Below are 21,592 nucleotides of genomic sequence, written 5' to 3'. Positions count from 1 at the left end.
TTACACACACGCAACTGTATTTTTTCTGCGATTATTTGAGTTTTTAAAACACTGCAGACTGTAACGGTTTTCTGCGATAAAGTTGTTGTGCTTTTAAACACATATGCAGACTGTATATGGATTTCTGATTAAAGTTGGTGTGATGTCTGATTAAAGTTGGTGTGATGTTTACACACATATGCAGACTGTGTGGTTTTCTGCCATTACGTTGATGTGATTATACACAATCCGTACTATTGTCAATAATAATATTTACTATTTTTTATTCAAATCAGAACCAATTCGCTTCCAAATAAAAAGGTTTTGAATCAGCTCATTTTATAAATGTTTGAAACCGTTAAGAATTGCCGCAATTTAATTACAAGAATGCAATAACTTAGACAGTGGGCCAATATCACTATTGAATTATGACCATGGAGTCACAATTCTTTATATAAAATAACCACTGGTCAAGAAAAGTAGGTAAAAGTAAATCAGTCTATGTAAAAGTTTAAGTCTACACAAAGACATGGGCAAAACGAGTTTTCAAAGAGTTAGAAAACGTCAAAGTCAATAAAGTCAAATAGAACGTACTTCTTATGTTGCGATCAAATCAGCAACGTGCAGCAGTCCATAACCAGTTTGAGATTGATTAATTAAGGTTGGTGGTTGGAAGGGGGACAGGGGGTCGGATCGGGGGTTCGATATTCGACTGGTTTCATTTTCAGGGGAAGGGGTGTCCGTTACACCGGCCTTTAAATAAGTGTTATCAGTTTCACAAGGAAAATCATATGTCTGGATCTGCCAATGTCAGTCAGTCTGAATTGTCGACGGATAACGCAAACGAAATGTGAAATCCATCCTTTATCACGTCGCAATATCCGACTGAAGATACAGTTGGTTTCTTTACTATGTATATTACACCTTGTTACATGTCCGGCTAGAACTTGGCGCTTTATCTTGAGGATAAAGATTCGCTAGTTCAAAAAAAAATGAAGTAAAAAATTGTAAACAACATATAAGCCAAATAAAAGACTGGCGAATATTCAATTGGATATGTTTCAGCATTTTTTTTTATTTCATGTCATTCGCTTTTCATGTTTGTAGTTACCATCAGTACATTGATGACACTTTGTAACACAATAAATGTTCATATAAATAATATACATATATATGTAGTTATTTTTGTCATGAAATGTCCTCGTTTATCGGCTGACACGGTAGAAGGTAGTATGTTACACAACATATAACCAGAATATGTTTAAATATAAGTATAATTGGGTATTATTTTCCAAACACCCGTTTATATAGGGCCATATAATCTTTCAAAAATCTTTATAACTAATAATATATAGGAAAATGATGCTGGACAGAAACATTAGATGTGATTTAGAAATCTTCAGATATATTCTAAATTTCTGAAAATATTGCTTCTAGAGTTATCAACCTTGGCACATAAGTGTAAGATGTGAACATAAATAAGTTGTAGTAAAAATATTTACTGCACTGAAATCTGAACGCGGGCGTCGAGTTGTAGAACAGCTCTTCATATACTTGGTATAGTCGAGCTAAAAATTATCTCTTTTTTTAAAAAAACAATTCTAAATCTATTAAGTTCTTAAAAATAAAAAAGTAGATTCTACCATAGAGCATTGTATTGGACACATTTTGGATGAATTTTACGTCGCACCAACACTGTAAATGGTATAATTGTGGAGGAAGACCTCTTGTACCCCTTCGTGGATTATTTCAGACACCTGAGTAGAACCACTGTCGTTCCGTGAGCTAGATGGATACAGCTTAATCCAAATTCCTTACGGCGGTGGGGCGCATGTGTTTGAAGCCGAGGACGTTAACCACTCAGCATCGCACGGATACAGTGATGTCAATACATAAGATTTATATTAGATCTACATTTAAACTGTTGCGCATAGTTTAAAAACATTTGAATATACATGTTTTATACAATGCGGAGTACACAGATGTAAATTTCGTGTTATGTTTATAGAAGTCCAATAGAATTAGTATCGTACTATTGTCATTGTCATATAGCAAACATACAAAATCAAGAAGTTTTTTTTAAATATTACATTATAAGTAAAATAAGTGTTGTACGACGTGTATATAAAAACATCTTTAAATAGAAACGATAGTTTAACTCCGACGGTGAAAGCAATGTCAGCTGGAGTACAATATGGATGTGCTACATATGTTTTGGACAAGGAAGATAAAAAGGAAGCTAGAGAAAGTACAATACGGATGACATTTAGAATCTGGACTTAGAAAAAAAAGAAAATGAATTTGGATCCAAAGATTATTAATGTGGATTACATGAAATCCCATAACATTTTATAAGATGTGAAAATATGAGATTGTTACACACTGATTGTTGTGTACATAACTGAATTTTTTGAACGAATACCATTGTAACAACATGCTCAGTTTTAAATTTCCTGTTACCATGGCAACGAAGGGAAATCTCAAAATTGCCAAAAAATCACTATTTTGCCAAAATTGATTTCAAAGTGCTGCAACTTCTCAATTGATTCAGATAGTCAAAAGCTTTGCAGCGTTGGTGACACGTTACCTTAGGATCGACCTGGGGTCATTTTTAGCCTCTCACAAGTCCAAAATTTTCTTGGCGATGAGGGGGACTGCCGCCCCCTTTCAAACCCCCTAAACAGAAGGGGGCACATCCCCCTTCTGGCAACCCCCTGATGAACCTTGATGATGGGGGCGGCGCCGAAAAAGTGATCACTTTTTTATCAACATTTCTCAAACAAAAACATGTGTTTGGGGCCCAAACAGGACATTTTTTTTCACTATTTGAGGCCTAAAAGGGGGGGGGGGGGGGGGGGTCGAAAGTGCGTTGTTTCGCGTATATATGAGGTAAAGGGTTAATGATCAAAGTCAAACTTTCATTAATCAACACGTCAGTTGATTTGGGCTAAGTTGTTAAGGCCGCCGACTTCAATTATCTTGTCTATTACTGTTGTGGGTCAAATCCAATCAGGGGCCCTGGGTTCTTTCATGCGAGGATTTGTTTGTTTGATTTTACGCCTTTTCCCAACAGTATTTCAGTCATATAGGCGGGTAGTTTCCTATTCATGCAAGGAAGCGATTAAGCTATGTCAGTGGTTCTACTCTGGTGCCCTCTGACGTTTCAAATAATGGAAGAACCCCCGAGGTCTTCTTCCACCAGTAAAACTGGAGAGTCGCCGTATGACATTTACATTGTTAGTGTGATTTAAAATCAAACACAACAAACAACATGTGACGTTGTCACATAAGTAGTTTTTGATAAGTACTATATCATATCCTTAAATAAACAAGATATGTTTGTAAAAGATTTTGTCCCCTATCGGCAGCCAATTAGTGATGTGGCCAGGTTATTGTGACCGATTTTCGACCTAGTCACCAAAAACTCAATAGGGGTTATCTCCTGGTCATGGCAAGTAACTAGGTCATTGTGACCGTAAAGGTTGTGTGCAGCAAATTAATGACAAAGTTATCACAAATTTTACAGATGAATATGTACATAAATTTTATAAATCATGTAGCAAATTTGTTATATTACATCAGACCTTGAAATGTGTGTACCAAAAGCATTTTTAGTTTAGTAACAAATATCAACCAAGGCAACTTGAGTTGTTGAGTTATCGGTCGGAAACCGTTTTAATATAAATGGTCAATGGGACTGACTTTTGACACTTAAATCAATAGGTATTATCTACTGGCCAAGACCAATGCACCTGTAAAGTTTGAAGGTAAAGGGCCAATGAGTTGTTGAGATATTGATCAGAAACCGTTTTTACCTATAAGGTCAATGTGATCTTGACCTATGACCCCTTGACCCCAAAAATCTATTTAGGTCATCTTCTGACCAAAGGCAATGCATTTGAAAGTCAAGGGTCCATGGATTGTTGAGTTATTGATAGGAAATTGTTTTGACATACTAGGTCAATGTGACCTTAACCTTTGACCCCTGACCCCAATAACAATAGGGGTCATCTACAGGCCAAGATCAATGCACCTATAAAGTTTAAAGGTCATATTCCCATGAGTTGTTAACTTATTAATTGGAAACCATTTTGACATTCAAGGTCAATATGACCTTGACCTTTGACCTAAAGATCCCATAAAGCAATATGGGTCATCTTCTGGTCATAAACAATCTCTATACCAAGTTTGAAGTTCCTAGGCCTAAGTGTTCTTTAGTTATTGAACCGGACTATTTGGTCTACGAACGTACCGAAAGGACCAACTGACGAGACAAAATGCAAAGGTATATACCCCCACTTCTTTCAAGAAGGGCATTATAACATAGTTGTCACTAAAAAAAATTCAATGATTTAACCTTGACTATGGCTTTTTAAAGTCATTTGTGCCACAAGTGTTGTAAATTGGTAAATACCAGCATATTATAACAAACTAATCACAATATAAGCAAAGTCAATAATTTGACATTGACAGTCAAGGTCATGTAAAGGTCAAGTATATGATTGTTACAAGTGTAAATAAAATCCGTAAAAGGAAAGTAATAGCCAAATTTAGTAAAATCTAATAATTAACCTTGCATGTCAAGGTCAAATAAAGATCAAAGTTTAGTTTCATCCAACCTTCTTGAAGGTCTTGTCCACATATGAAGACAACCTATACATTAATAATAAATAAATGCCAGTTATAGCCAAAATCAAGTAAAATTAAAGCCAAATTCAATAATTTGATTTGAAAGATCAAGATCAAATCGAGTCAATGTTAAGTTCAGTTTAGTATAGTTTTCATGGATGTCTTGTCAAATTTTGTGACTAGGTATGAAGACAATTGATTAAACTAGATTTGTGTTGTCACACCACAGATGCCCCCGCATGCACCCTCATTTCAGATGTTATAATATTAAGTTCCAAATTTTTTTTGAAAACTGTTTTTTTTTTTCATTTTAAGTTCAAAATTATGCCCTTTAAACTATTCAATGTTAATACAAACCATTTTTATTTTTTTATACAAAGTTCAAGGCACTGACACTATTCAGTGTTAACCTTTTGTAAATTGCATATTGCATATTTGTAGCCAAAATAATGAATACATACATTTCCACAAAAGTATGAGTGCTGAAACTGAAAATTCAAATTTTTTCCAACATTCAAGGGAGATAACTTTGTCCAAAATCATTGAACCATGACCAAATTCAAACTTGGTCTTCTTATTCCTAAGATGTATCTATATGTCAAATTTGAGTTGAATGTGTACAACCATGGGGAGATAATGAATGGAAACTAAAAATTTCTGACTTTTTGCAAAGTTCAAGAGTGATAACTCTGTCAGCTATCATCAAACAATGACCAAATTCGAACTTGACAAGTGTAATCTTGTGACATATCCATATGTTAAATTTGAGTCAAAAATGTACAACTGTTAAGGAGATAATGAACGTAAACTGAAAATTTCATATTATTTTCAAAGTGAAAGGGCATAATTCTGCCAAAATTCATCAAACCATGACCACATTCGTACTTGACCTGCGCATTCCTTTGACATATCCATAGGTCAAATACATGTATGAGTTGAATGTGTAATACCTTTGGGTAGATAATAACCGGAAACTGAAAATTTCACATTATTTTCAAAGTGAAAGGAGCATAACTCTGAAAAAAATCATCGAACCATGACCAATTAAAACTTGACCTGCGCATTCCTTTGACATAACCATATCTTAAATTTGAGATTTATGTGTAATAACGTTGGGGAGATAATGAACGGAAACTGAAAATTTCACATTATTTTCAAAGTGAAAGGGGCATAACTCTGCCAAAAATCATCGAACAAAGACCAAATTTGAACATGACCTGGGCATTCCTTTGACGTATCCATATTTAAAATTTGAGTTGAATGTGTAATACTATTTGGGAGATAATGAACGGAAACTAAAAATTTCATCAAGGGGCATAACTATGTCAAAAATTATCTGACCATGACCAAATTTGAACTTGGCCTGTTCTTTCCTACGATATATCCATATGTAAAATATGAGTTGAATGTGTGCAACTGTTACTAAGATAATGAATGGAAACTGATGATGACGGAAGGACGGAACAGGGTAACACTATATGCCCCAGCCATTTTATGGTGGGGGCATAAAAATAACAAATTTAGCCATTTGTAGCAATAGTATAATAAGATATAATTACTTATATAAGAATGAAGTAAGACAACATTTGGCACAGTAGTTTATCTGAAATATAACACTTAACAAATTAACAAAAGCGATATGACTTTGATGAAATGTAAACAAATATTGGATTTCTTTGCATTTAGGAGATCATGGAATATGTCAAACATGGAAAGCATTAAGCATAGCAAAATCTGGAAGAGCCTAATTGTATTTGTCTTGTGCAAACACAGGTACCAGATGAACCAGTGATATCAACTTCTGTATTATTTAAATATCTGCAAAAACTTTCAAAATACTTTTTTCATTGGCTTAGCTACCAGGGTTTTGGCATTGAATAAATAAATCTTTTCTGAAGAAAAAGATCAATAAAACATGATGCTCTTTCTTGTCGATAAACATAGATGTCATTATACAAGTTTTATGTAATTCATATTAAAATTCTTAAAACTAATACTCAGAATATTTGAATTCTGTGGTTTTCTCTGTCACTAACTACAACATTTCCATTTCCAAGGATAGCCAAACCCTCCAATCCCTTAAACTGGCCATTATCACTTCCATAACTTCCAAACATACAATAGAATCTTCCATCTCCCCGAAATACTTGTATACGGTTGTTTCCACTATCAGCCACAACAACAAAGCCTTGTTCATCAATCGCAATGCCCTTGGGATATTTCATCTGCCCTTGCATCGTACCAATGGAGCCAAATTGGAAGATATAATCTCCATACATACTGAACACTTGTATTCTATGGTTACTACTATCACTTACATAAATCTTATTGTCCAAACTGACAGCGAGGTAATGGGGATTTTCAAATTGTCCATTCTGTCTTCCAAGCCTTCCAAACTTCCTTGCAAAAATCCCATTTGACTGGAAGACTTGAATTCTATGATTTTCTTTGTCACATATATAAATAAAATCCCATACTGTCACAAGCAATGCCCCATGGATAGCTCATCTGACCATCGCCATTGCCTTCTTCACCAAACGCAATTTTAAAATTTCCATTAGAATCAAAGACCTGAATTCTATGGTTATATCGATCTGTTATCAAAAATTCACCCATTGTATTCATTGTAATTCCTGCCAGGCAGTCAAATTCCCCTTCTCCTTGTCCATATGAACCAAAACTTTTTATATAGGTGCCAATATTATCAAACACTTGTACTCTGTGATTACTACTGTCAGCAACATATATATGATCTGACCTGGAAACTGTAACACCTCTAGGCCATACAAATTCACTATCATTACTTCCCCTACAGCCAAATCGAATGATTGACCTGCCCTTGTCTTGATAATTATTCCGAGAAACATTCACTCTCACACTTTCACCACCATCAACTGTGGCAAGTCGAAATGTTGTATTTTCAACTGTATCATCATTTTGATCACTATTTAAAGATGATTCTCTATTTCTATTTGTAGAATCTGCAGAGCTTGACCTTGACACAGTGTCTTCTTCTCTTATTTGCCTAAACTCTTCTCGAGTAAATGTACGACTTCTAGTAGGCGGGGGAGGACGATCACCACTTGAACTTGCTCCGGTTTCTTGCTGCATGGTGTTCTGGGAAGAGCCGCCACTTCTGTTTCTTCGTCTCCGAGCAGTATTGTCATTTTCTTGCCTGGCAGCTGCTCCTAGATTGTTTAACAATCTCGAATCCGATAAATTGTGCCTTCGCCTTTCCTGCAAGCTTCTTCTTGTGTTTGTGTTACTTTGGCTGCCATTGCCAACTCGTATATTACTTCTTGGAGGATATTCAAAATTTACTGGTAGCTCCCATGATAGATTCTGTGGCATTTGACGTCTTGCATTTTCCGTCAAGTTAGTCCCTGAAACATACCATGTCACTTTATCTTAAAAATTTAAGGGAGTGCAAACTTATAATGTAACTAAAATGATTGAAAAGCATTTTTAAGGTTTTATCCTTTTCTACCTTGGACTGAGCTTCCAAAGCTAAGTATGTAGACTGATTTTTACAATTTTTGCAATAATATGATGTAAGTTTGTTTTAATGGACTTGTCTTACTTAGTCTTTAAAACTATTGATACTAAATGTGAGAAAAAAATGTAGCAATTTTATAGTGCATTGTATATAATCAGTTTAGACCCAAGACACTGAAATAAATGTCTAAAACTTACATATTGCTCCTGTTGGTTCCTTTCCCAAAACAGTGCACATGTGATTTACTCAATGACCTAATTAATCTTAATATTAGCAGTTTTGAAATAAGATAATTATTTATTGCCAAACAATATCAAAGTTAAATCAATGGTTTGATAGCAATAGACAAAAATAGATAAATAAATAAGAAAATGCCAAAGTCAAATGAGGTCTTTAATTTCATCAGCATCAGATAATATATTGTTCTCTCGGTCATTAAATGATTTAATCTGCTAAAATTAACATTTTAATATATGCACTGGTCACTTCCACTCACACCGGAATTGAAATAGATATATGTTTCAGATTTTTAGTGTATACATAGCACAAACAAACCATAGATTTTACAAATGGGAGGTAAAACTTTACAAATAATACCAGATTTACAGTATATATTTCAAATGAGACCATTACATCATTTTATCAACATAATATATATTTCTTATACCAGAGTTATTACTGGTTCCCTGTCCTCCAATTAGACCAGCTGTTCTGTCTCTTCTTTGAGCACGTGGAGAAGGACTAGCTTCAATTCCACCTCCACCACCACCCATTAAACCAGCTAAACGCTCTCTTTGAGTTGGTCTAGTGGTATGACCTACATTTTCTGTGACATCAGAAGAGCCACCTCCACCCATTAGGCCAGCAGATCTTTCATCATTTCTACCAACCCTCGAGCTGCGCCCTGTAACAAACAATTATACAATGCTACGTTAAATTCTGTGTTTTACATTGTTTTCTTTGTTTACATATATGCAGTGCATCTTAACCACTACCAAAAGGTTCATCACTGCTAAAAAAATTCTCAAAATGGACAAATGAGCTTTCTTTTTTTGTTGGGTTTTATGTCGCATCAACACAGTATAGGTCATTCAGCATCTTTCCAGCTTTACTGATGTAGGAAGACCTCAGCTGAATAGCTTCCTAACATGACAGATTCCAAAGTCCCTGTCCAGTTTGAAACCCACAGCAGTAGGGCGCAAGTGGTTTAAACCACTCAAAGTGGATTTTTGAAGGTTTTGGTACATAAATAAAAGGAAAACTGAGGACTCCTTTGATAAAGGCCAATCTTGACCCCAGGTCTATAATGTAAAGATCCATTTGATGGTGTTTCATGCAAAATATCTATACTCTAGTACTTAGGGTTTCAGTACAGTAGATTATCTTTACATATAAGTAAAACCCATGACTGACCCTCCACTCAGAAATGATATTAAATATTTGCAAACCTATTGCCACAAGAGCAGAATCAAGTGATGGTTGTCCTCTTCCTGCGGCAGTGGCTCTATCTGGACCTGCTGGTGATAGGTCCCTTGTTGTAATACCTCCCATTGTGACCACACGTGGCGAATTTTCTCGTCCTCTACCTATTCCAACATTAACGGCTGGAGAAGATTCCCTAGAGGACGATGACACGGAGGTGAGAGATGGAGGATCCGAGGCAATGTTCGAATTACTGCTACTACCAGCTTCATCTCGCTCAATGATTGAAAGTTCACCAAAATTTGATATAGCTTGAGAGAATCTGTTACCTTCAAATGTTACCTCTACCTGAATCATATACAAAAATTTGATATAGCTTGTGAGATTATAAGAATCTTACACCGGCTGCCAGTACAGACTGGAATATCTAGCTCAAGGGTAACAGTTCATGGCGGTAAGGAGGCTTTGCTGAGTTACCGATGTAACAGTTACGCAAGAGCTAGATATTTCCTTCTGAGACAACAGTCGGTGTTTTATTCATTTTCTTGCATATAACAAATAAATATAAGGAAATTATGAAAACTAATATTTTCGTTAGCTTTTTTTTCATATATACATGTAGTTGCATATAAGTTAATATTCATACAAGCAGAATGACGTCATCCTGAGAACCCAATTCATTCATAGAGCACACAGGGATGAAGTCATTGAAAACATGCGACTTGTCTCACACTGAGGGCTTAAGACAGGATTTTCTAGCACCACTGAAAACAGTTGATAATCCTGTCTGATAATCATATGCAAGAATCTGTTATTGTCAATTGTTATCTAACATCTGTTTTATGATGAAATGACCAAGTTTGGCGATGATTTATGAAAATAAGTCAATTTATCTATTTACAGCCCTTCTATAATTAAAGTAACATTGCTTTTGACATACCAGTGTTAGAAGATATTAAATGTCATGAAAAGGGTTTCAACACCCTACCTTCCTTTCCCTCGGCAATCTAACTCCGCCTCCATCTTCATAAGTTCTGATAATCTCCATATGCTCAACACACTGACGTTTTAAATCTACCAAATCTTCATCAGGAATTGTTGTATTAGGGCGTGAAAGAACAGACTCAGTCGAATCACAAAAACTTGCAGTACTCGCCAATTCAACTTCCACGTTTTCTTGTAACATTCGCAATGAACGTATCTCACCAAGTAACCACATTTGTACTTCACTGTGCAACAATCTTTGCCTATTTCTTAACTCTGAAATATAACGTTCTATAGTTTCTGTTATTTCAGCTTTTCCTGCTTCAGCCCTCTGATGCAGTTGTTCTGATTTACTTTCTATAACACTGACAGCATCCGAAAATCTTGGTACACCTCTACGTAACTGACTTACTAATCTATTTATATCAAGTCGTAATTGTTCTACGTGAGATCTTTTACAATTATCACATAAAACAGCATTACAGTGAGCACAACGGGACAATGTTAACTGGTTCGAACATTCCGAGCAACCGTTGTGCGGAGATGAAGAAGCTTGAGCATTTGATGAAGCTCGACGCCCACTTATTTGCGGCTGATTTTGATCTGGGGGACCTCTTTCTTCAGCTTGACTTTCTCCAGAGTTTGACGATGCTTGTGTTTGGTTTGATGCCTGCTGAAGCTCTGGCACACGTTGAACAGGTAAGTCTAGGAAGTTTTGTAATGTTCTGTTGGTCGGGAAGGCGGATACACCAGCATATGGCACCCTGTGATCTACTCGACATTCGGGACATTTTATATGGTGAAATCTGAAAATAAATAAATTTTCTTTTCAATAACTTTTAAAACTTTATACAAATACTAGTTCACTTAATGATATAAATACAGATTTTGGGAATATTCTGAATATACGCCCTGTTGTTCTTTCAGTGACCTGGTCAGGATTCAGACAAACAATTTAGAAATGAACTGTAAATTCTTTCCATTCATTTTAAAACATCATGCATATCTTGTAACAAAAAATTCTAAATTTAGTTACCTTTGTTTTGTATATTTGTAATATCAGAGCTTTGAGACATCAAAACTTTTTTATGGCTCTTGATAAGAAATAAAGAAGTATTTCGATAGTTAAAGTGAAGGGCTCACACATTCATCCCACTATCTCCCCTTTTAAATTGTGTTGATTTTTATTTCGATATTATTCAACATGACTTACTCTAAAATATGACCACTGGTTGCTGATAGCTTCATCTTCCCTAAGTTTGAGCTCTTCATGAGTTTTATGTGGATGCATTCATGATTAACCTTCACCTTACAGTTAAGTCTAGATTAATCATATAATATACCCCCATGCAAGGACATGATTTATAATACCTTTTTAGAGAATTCTTAGATGATTTTTTTAAAATTTCATTTTTATAGTCTTATTTTAAGCTCCTGTGATCAGACAGGACATATATATATAACTTTTGTAATGGGCCACCTAAGGATCTTTCCTGTGAAGTTTGGTCAAAATCTGCAAAATGGTTCAGGAGATATATAAAGAAATTGCCGATAAAAACAAATGACATACTTCAAACAATGGGTATCACAAAAAGCTCACCAGTCTGGCCACCTAATACTCAGGTGAGATAAAAATGGGATAAGTACAAATGAGCAGCATCACGAAAAAACCAACATAATGCGTTTGCAACCAGCATGGATCCAGACCAGTCTGATCAGGATCCATGCTGTTCGCTATCAGTTTCTCTACTTGTAATAGACTTGGTAAGCAAACAGCATGGATCCTGATCAGACTGCGTGGATGCGCAGGCTGGTCTGGATCCATGCTGGTCGCAAACCCATTATGTTGGTGTTGTCGTGACGCAGCTCAAATATAGTTGGGATACAAACATAGTTGAGAAGATTACCTATCTATGAGTTGTTCCAGACATGGAGACTGACAGAAAGTATGTTGGCAAGGCAACAGCTTTGGTGTCCTGTATTTGTCAAGGCATATTGGACATCGCAAAAGATCATTTATATGTTGAGCAGCATAGCTCTGATTGGCAACATCATCTTCATCCATTTTATCTGAAATCATTCATTTATATAATGTATATACATTTAACATTTATGTATTATGTGAAATTTAGCTTGTGCCTTTCTTTTGTGAAACTTTAATGTGTTCATGTTCATAATTGTATTTTTAAAAAACTAAAAAACATTAAAATCTTTATTCTGAAATAAATGTCAAAATTCTGCCCCATTCCCCTCTTTGATATATATTTTCTTCTGTTTTTGAAGACCCCCCCCCCCCCCAAAAAAAAACAACAACACAACAAAAACATTTGCTATGAGTTCCACATTACAACTATACATTGGCCTAAACTCAAGGGTCAATAACCCATAATACAAACTTTTCAAGCGTTAAACTCAAATTTTCAAAGTTTATCAACCTTGGTTAATTTAGTGCAACTGTGGCAATATTGAACCTTTAAATCATCAATCAAACAAAAGCCTTATACCGGTATCTACAAATGTATTTATCACTGAGTTTTGAATTCATTTAGGTGTAATGGAAATATCAATTCAAATCAAATAAGAAGAAATACTTTAAAGTTAAGAATTTAGATAAACTTTGCAACACTCAATAGAGAATAATATAAATCTAAACATGACTCCCAGTTAAATAGTTTTTTGGCTACGCTCAACACAAGTTGAAAACTGCAAATTTTAACTAAGTCAGGGGCAATAACTCTACAAATACTGAATAAATCCACAAGCAAACCCCAGGAACAACTTCACATTCTGATAAGCGTTTCTGTTAAGTTCAATGACTCCAGGTCAAATACTTTTTTGGTTAATTGAAAGACACAAGTTGAAAATTGCAAATTTTACTAAGACAAGGGAAATAGCTCTATATCAAATATTTTTTCAAACTCCTAACAGTTGTTACTTCCCTTTATAAGTACACTCACCATTGCCATTATTTAGGGTGTCACATCATGACAGTTTGATAATTTTTAAAATAATTTCTTATTATTCATATTATTCATTTATTTATTCTATCAATGAGAAAAAAATACCTGATAGACAAAAGCAATAGATTAAACAATTTTTTTAAAAATTAAGTATACAGTAAACTCCGCTTAATAACAAACTCATTGGGACATTCAAAATATGTTCCTTTTATCCGGAGTTCCTTGTAAGCATATAGCGAATTAGTTCCTTGTATCAGGAGTTTGTATAGCGAACAGATTTACATATAACGAACTGATTGTTTACAATTGTTTGCCATTTTGAAGAGCATTTGATTAAGAAAAAAAATAGTCATTTATTATTTTTAGACACAATACCTGACAGCGTACTTTTTGGAATTTGAAAATCCTTTGCTATTTCAGTTTAAATTTGACTGGCTTTCTCAATTTCTCATCAAACATCATACTTTGTTTCTAAACTCAATGCTTTTCATTTGCTTTCCATGATTAAGAGTAAACAAGATTTTCGATTTTCCTTCCTTTTATATTGAAGATCTTCTATTATATATTAAGGGTGACTTTTACTAATGAAAGATATTGATTTCTTTTCATTTCAATCAAGCGTACTTTGTAGTTTTCAATGGATTATGCTTGCAAACATGTGTGATTATGTTGAATCCGATTATAAATGATCATAATTATTTTACTCGAGCAAAACTATTTAAGAAAAGAAGTAATAGAATAAAAGGAATAACCATTTTACCTTGGTGACAAGAACTCATGCTATAAATATCCTTAAAAGAATATAACCGTACTCACTACAAGTGAAGTTTACTGTATCGAAAATTCTGATATATGGGATCGTAGTGGCAGAGATCTACGCCAAAGAATTAAGGGGAGATCACTGCGTAGAGATTGATAATTTTTGTGCTATGTGCAACACAATTTTACTAAGTCAAGGGCAACAAGATATGTTTGTAAAACATGTATGCCCCCTATAGGCAGCCGATTAGTCATGTGATCAGGTTATTATGCATGACTCCTGACCAAGTGAACAAAAAATTAATAAGGGTTATCTACTGGTCATGACTAGTCACAAGGTAATGATTATTGTGACCCCATAGGTTGTGTGCAGCAATTTAAGTTATTACAAATCTTACCAAATAAAATATGCATAAATTTTATGAATCTCATTATGATGTAGGCCTCATTAATGACAGCCCAGTTGTTATATTACATAAGACCTTCAAATGTGTATACCAAAAGCATTTTTTTGTTTAATATAAAAATACCAACCAAGGCAACTTGACTTGTTGAGTTATTGGTCAGAAACCATCTTAAAGTACAAGGTCAATTTGACACTGACCCCTTGACCCCAAAATCAATAGGGGTCATCTACTGGTCATGACCAATCATCATATAAAGTTTGAAGTTCCTAGGCCTAAGTGTTCTTAAGTTATTCATCGGAAACCGTTTTTACCTTCAAGGTCAATGTGACTTTGACCTTTCACCCAAAAATCAATAGGGGTCATCTACTGGTCATGACCAATCACCATACAAAGTTTGAAGTTCCTAGGCCTACGCGTTCTTGAGTTATTCATCGGAAACTGTTTTAACCTACAAGGTCAATGTGACCTTGACCTTTGACCTTGAAATCAATAGGGGTCATCTACTGGCCATGACCAATCACCATACATAGTTTGAAGTTCCTAGGCCTAAGCGTTCTTTAGTTATTGATCGGAAACCGTTTTTACCTACAAGGTCAATGTGACCTTGACCTTTGACCCCTTGACCCAAAAATCAATAGTGGTCATCTACTGGTCATGACCAATCACCATACCAAGTTTGAAGTTCCTAGGCCTAAGCGTTCTTTAGTTAATGATCGGAAACCCTTTTTACCTACAAGGTCAATGTGACCTTGACCTTTGACCCCTTGACCTTGAAATCAATAGGGGTCATCTACTGGTAATGACCAATCACCATACAAAGTTTGAAGTTCCTAGGCCTAAGCGTTCTTTAGTTATTCTTACCTATAAGGTCAATATGACCTTGACCTTTGACCTTGAAATCAATAGGGGTCATCTACTGGTCATGACCAATCACCATACAAAGTTTGAAGTTCCCAGGCCTAAGCATTTTTTAGTTATTGATCGGAAACCGTTTTAACCTACAAGGTCAATGTGACCTTGACCTTTGACCCCTTGACCCCAAAATCTATATGGGTCATCTACTGGTCATGACCAATCACCATACCAAGTTTGAAGTTCCTAGGCCAAAGCGTTCTTTAGTTATCCCTCGGAAACCATTTGGTCTACGGAACCACGGACCGACATACAGACAAATGCAAAGCAACATACCCCCTCTTCTTTGAAGTGAGGGCATAATAACTCTACAAATACTGAGTAATTCCACAAGCTAACCCTCAGGTGCACAACAACACATGCTAACCAACTTTCATGTAAAGTTTCATTGACTCTATGTCAAATACTTTTTGTGTTATGTACCACACAAATTGAAAATTGCAAATTTTTACTACGTCAAGGGCAATAACTCTACAAATGCTGAATAAATCCACAAGCCAACCCCCCATTTGAACAACTACATGACTGTGCTTACCAGCATTTCTGTAAAGTTTCATGACCCTAGCTCAAATACTTTTTGGGCCATGCGCGACACAAGTTGGAAATAGCAAATTTTAACAAAGTCAAGAGCAATAACTCTACAAATACTGAATAAATTCACAAGCAAACCCCCAGGTGCACAACACATGCTGACCAACATTTCATGTAAAGTTTACTGACTCTAGGTCAAATACTTTTTGAAAATTGTCAATTTTTACTAAGTAAAGGGCAATAACTCTCAATCCCCATGCCATACCCCAGACGCACAAGTTCACATGATGATCATCATTTATGTAAAAGTAAAGCTTGTTGACTCTAGGTGAAGCACTTTTAGAGCTACATGTGACACAACATGAAAACATGCACTGAAAAAGGCAAATCTAAATCCCCCCCCCCCCATCCTAAAGAAGGGGCACAAAAATAACTGCACTGAATAAACATTAAGGGGTTTTGGGTTTTCTTTATTTTGATATACCTTTAATGGCTTATTAAATTACTCTTTATCTCATCGAAATAGGTCAGATTAAAGCTAATAAATTGATTATTACATACCTGAATCTGGTACAAATTGGGCTTCCGTTTCCAAAAAGTCACATGGAATGGCTACATTGCTGTTGACACCCACACATTTTTTTTCAATTCAATTCCACTTTATTCTATAAGTATAACAATAAACAAACTGTTAATTTACATTTTAACTTACGTATATCTTGTGTGATTAAATCTACTGTGAGAAAATTTAGTCCACTGTTAACTAATGTTGCCAAGTTTACCTCTATGAGATTAATTGAACTATACACCTGGGATTGCGATGCAGCAAACAAAAACAAAATACCTGAAGCTGTTTCTTATTTATACCATTCAGATTTATTAATCTGTTATTACGTAGAAGAGAATACTCTATTTTTACACCAATAGGAGCGCAGTGTAAGAGATGGGAATTCTAGTTCATACAATAAGAACAAAGAATAAGATATTAAGACGTAGATCATATGTAGTTCTAGACTATTATCTTAGCTCTATACTGACAGACATTGCTTACATTGTTGCTGTACAACATAAACATTCACTTTTTCACATTTACTTGCATATTATCATTATATTAAACTGATTTAATATTAATAAGGTCAGATAAAATTTTTAAAAGAATACAAAAATAATATTTACTTTATTTCTATTCTTCAGACAAATTGTTAAACCCAGTTTTAGTGGTTGAATAAACTGCCATCTTAACTTGATCTATAACCTAAAATTAATGACTTAACTAGAAGTCGGATGTGTCGCCTTGTGAGCAGTATAGTTGTCACTTAAGCATTTTCTTCTTAAATGTAGGTTATTTAAAAACACTGCTTAAGGGCAATAACTAAACAAATAAGAAGTGCAGAGTACCAGTTCTTGTGCACTGCACTTCTTCTTGATGAGATCTATCATCCAATGAAGATAATCAAGTCCATAGCTTTTATAGTTGAAGAGAAATGGCCTGGACAAAATTAGTATGAAATTAACAAAGGGCAATAACTCAAAAACCATGGAGTACCGGTTTTTGTGCACTGCACTTCATCTCGATGAGACCTATCATCCTATGAAGTTTCATGTCCAAAGCTTTTATAGTTTAGGAGAAATGGCCCGGACAAAAATAAAGTATGAAAATTAAAAAAGGGCAATAACTCAAAAAATAAGAAGTGCAGAGTACCGGTTCTTGTGCACTGCACTTCTTCTTAATGAGATCTATCATTCTATGAAGTTTCAAGTAAATAGCTTTCATTGTTTAGGAAAAATGGCCCGGACAAAAATAAAGTATGAAAATTAACAAAGGGCAATAACTCAAAAAATAAGAAAAACAGAGTGCCAGTTCTTGTGCACTGCACTTCTTCTAAAATCTTAATAAGATCGATCATCCTTTGAAGTTTCAAGTCCATAGCTTTTATAAATCATGAGAAATGGCCCAGATAAAAATAAAGTATGAAAATCAACAAAGGGCAATAATTAAAAAAATAAGAAATGCAGAGTCGGTTCTTGTGCACTGCACTTCTTCTTAATGAGATCTATCATCCTATGAAGTTTCAAGTCCATAGCTTTTATAGTTGAAGAGAAACGGCCCGGACAAAATTAAAGAATGACAATTAACATAGGGCAAAAACTCAAAAATTAAGAAGGGCAGAGTACCGGTCCTTGTGCACTGCACTTCTGGTTATTGAAAGAAGCATGCATACCAAGTTTGAAGTCAATCAGACTTATAGTGACTGAGTTATGCTCCGGACAAGCTTTAGGGGACGCCAACAACAACGCCAACACCGCCGACAAAATAACCCCAATATGTTGCCTTTTCAAAGTGATCATATCATCTAAGATTCATGACCAAATTCCGCACCAAATTAAGAACTCTAGACTTAATCATCCTCTAGTTATTTGTCAGACAAGCCATTTGATTTTCATTATTATCATATTTATAGGCCACTGTGACTTTGACCTTTGTGGTTTATAATGACCTCAATAGGGGTCATCGTCTAGTCATGACCAATCTCCACACCTAATGTAAAGATTGTAGTCAGTGTTCTCCAGTTGTTGACTCCCCAGGTCTAGCTTTAATGATCAAATGTTGACCTTGACCTTTGACCTCAAAGTTAATGGGCAATTTCACTTAACTACGCCAACACATCAATAGCTGCTTATTTCTTGTCAAGTTATTACAAAAGTAATGCTATTGATGTATTAGTATTTAAAGACAAACTTCTGAAATTTGTTTTGCTTGAAATTTGTTTTGCTTGAATCCAAAATAAAATGTCTTTACAATTTTCATAAAGTAATTTTAATTTTAACTAAGACTTTTTAATTCTTTTAACCATACACAGTTAATTAAGAGACCTAAAAGAATAGCATAGCCAAAGTTATCATCACTTCAAAAATTCTTACTCGATGACAGTTGCTTAGACTAATAGCTAGCGCCCAAAATAGTAGACATATAAATATGAATGAACAGATGATAAATACTGTGCACTGTCTGTATGGTTAGCTCAACAAGTAGTGTTTAAGACTGAATCATGCGATCCAGGTTTAATTCCCAGAAGGCGCAGGTCACTTTCATTGCCATTTTTTTACAGTCATTCGCACTGTACCTCTGCTTTGGCATGTACAGAAGTTATCAGTTCCTTGCGAAAGTGAAGGCAACTAGTACTGGTAAATTGTTTGATACCCTGCAAGTGGCTGAACTATGCTCTGGTAGATTCAATGTGGCTTACTGCCGTGATCCAGAGTGAAAATTACCAACAAGATCATATTGAACACTGTCGGAGATTACAAGATTTATTTGAGCCGCGTCATGACAAAACCAACATAATGGGTTTGCGACCAGCATGGATCCAGACCAGCATGCGCAGCCGCACAGTTTGATCTGGATCCATGCTGTTCGCTATCAGTTTCTCTACTTGTTATAGAGTTTGTAAGTGAACAGCATGGATCCTGATCAGACTGCGCGGATGCGCAGACTGGTCTGGATCCATGCTGGTCGCAAACCCATTATGTTGGTTTTGTGATGACACGGCTCATTTATATGCTTATAATGTCTTAATATAAATTTTGATATACCGGTAGCCTTAACTTATAGTAACATAGTAACTTTTGAGTCATTAATCAATTCAACTTCATAAAATAATAAATAAAATTAACTAATTCATACAGAAAATATTGGATAATTTTAATATCATGATAATTTCTTCTATTAACATATCAAGTAAGTCACTCAAGCTAAGATCTTTTAGATCAGGCTATTTTTACACTTCATTTTTTTTCATGCATAACATACTCATTGTATTTGTGAGAAAACCAATGTAAACTTTCTATTAATATTGAGAAAATACTCCTGAACAAGAATGTTGGCATTATTCCACACATAACTACCTCTTGCCTGCCAACAGACTCTGCAGCATATAAACTGCAAATATTCTAATGTTAATCAGAATAAAGCTATAATTAGATCAACTAATTTTTACTTGCTAGATGGCTTTTACATGTACAGTACTCAAATGTATTTTTTACCATAAAAGTTTATAACTTATTAGTAATTATAAATATGAACATGCAAATGTATTTCAACAATTACTGAAATATTTTCAGGAGGGTGTGAGACTCAGAAAAAGTTTGTAAGTGCACAGCATGTGTGATTGAATTTTCTCAACCTGAACATTTTCATCAAATTTACAAATGGATACAATACAGTAATTGAAATACTGTTCATATGATATGAACAGACATATGCTAGAGTTCAGGGCTCTTAATTCACTAAAATTTTGATGCTGGAACCATTCCTCTCCCAAAAAGTGTATATTTTCCCCTAAAAAAAACCCCAAAAAACAACTCCAAAATGTTTTTTTTATATTAACTTTAGGTGCATTAACCTGTCAAATCAGGAGAACCTATCCTTTTCAATTATAATCCTAAATTTTTTGCAAAATGAAAGACATGTATCAGGGCCTTTTCACTAGTTTTGGGGAAGGCGCCCTAGCCCTTTTTGTGGGGAAAAAATGCGCGATTTCCACACTTTTGGGGAAAATATCATATTTTCACACATTTCGGGGGAATATCATAATTTATTTGCATATCTTCCTCCAATCACATTTAAGGTTTACTATAGTACTAAGCTTTCTGTCCAACAGGAGTAAAAAACATTTTTTACAGATCAATTTATTGACCCTTTATATTACCTCATATTTCCTATTTATAGTATTTTATGTTGGTCATGTGAGGGTTCTTGGTTTGATTCAGAGGGTACATTATTATCAGTTTACACTGCATTACTGGCACTGATGTGCTAGGCTCGCTATTTCCGACAGTTGGGCATGTTGTGCTACTCGGACACAAGGTCATCAATTCATCCAATTTTTAATAAACAATTACAAATGTCACTCAATCGTATTTTCTTCTTGTTCTGTGACATTGTTTACATTAGTGACATCGTATCGGTCGCCATATTGTCGTAACAAATCACATGTGCACTAAAAAATAAGGCAGCAGGGATTTCCCATGCTGTTTTTAGAAAGTTGCAAACTCAGACTGAGGCTCTGAGTTAACATCAATTGTATTAAATCAAGGTATCCCTCTATTGGGTTATTGAATTATTAGCTTTCATTGGACAAAACAATTATCTATTTTAAAACAAGAAAGTTTCTTTACAAGTTTTATTCTTCAGTTAAAGGGGAAATATTTGCCAGAAGGGGAAATTTAAACTGTTTTTTGGGGAAAAAAGGTAGTAATTTGGCTTGGGGAAGTAGCCTGATACAGGCTACAGCAAAGAAGGGGAAAAAGGCCCTGTGTATGTATATTTATCATCATCACCAGTACTGTCACTATTATTATGTATGCACAACAAAAATTGCCAGAAATTCCCCTTACAAAAAAACGTGAATGTGAAAATTGCCCCTTCACTAGGTACTGTCCTTCCAAAACAGAGAGAGCTCTTTAGTTATAGTCATGACCAGTATTAGTTCAGTTTTAATTGAACAAGGGCA

At 35.0% G+C, this 21,592-nt stretch overlaps 1 protein-coding gene across 1 annotated transcript in view; it reads right to left on the bottom strand.

Annotated features, from left to right (window-relative positions):
• Nucleotides 1–6,135: 6,135 nt before the first annotated feature.
• Nucleotides 6,136–21,592, bottom strand: part of LOC132733624 (RING finger protein nhl-1-like) — a 28,547-nt gene continuing 13,090 nt past the window's right edge. Inside the window, 7 exon segments of the mRNA XM_060720287.1 lie at nucleotides 6,136–7,076; nucleotides 7,078–7,991; nucleotides 8,772–9,008; nucleotides 9,553–9,874; nucleotides 10,515–11,316; nucleotides 12,418–12,580; nucleotides 16,641–16,744. Of these exon segments, the coding sequence (XP_060576270.1) occupies nucleotides 6,606–7,076; nucleotides 7,078–7,991; nucleotides 8,772–9,008; nucleotides 9,553–9,874; nucleotides 10,515–11,316; nucleotides 12,418–12,575 (2,904 nt within the window). The 5' untranslated portion in view covers nucleotides 12,576–12,580; nucleotides 16,641–16,744 and the 3' untranslated portion in view covers nucleotides 6,136–6,605.

This window comes from Ruditapes philippinarum, unplaced genomic scaffold (genome assembly GCF_026571515.1).
Source record: "Ruditapes philippinarum isolate M1 unplaced genomic scaffold, ASM2657151v2 ctg5284_1_1_1_1, whole genome shotgun sequence".
In the NCBI taxonomy this organism is placed as follows: Eukaryota; Metazoa; Mollusca; class Bivalvia; order Venerida; family Veneridae; genus Ruditapes; species Ruditapes philippinarum.
Note: the sequence above shows the minus strand (reverse complement) of the source record. Positions and strands in the feature narration are given on the sequence as shown.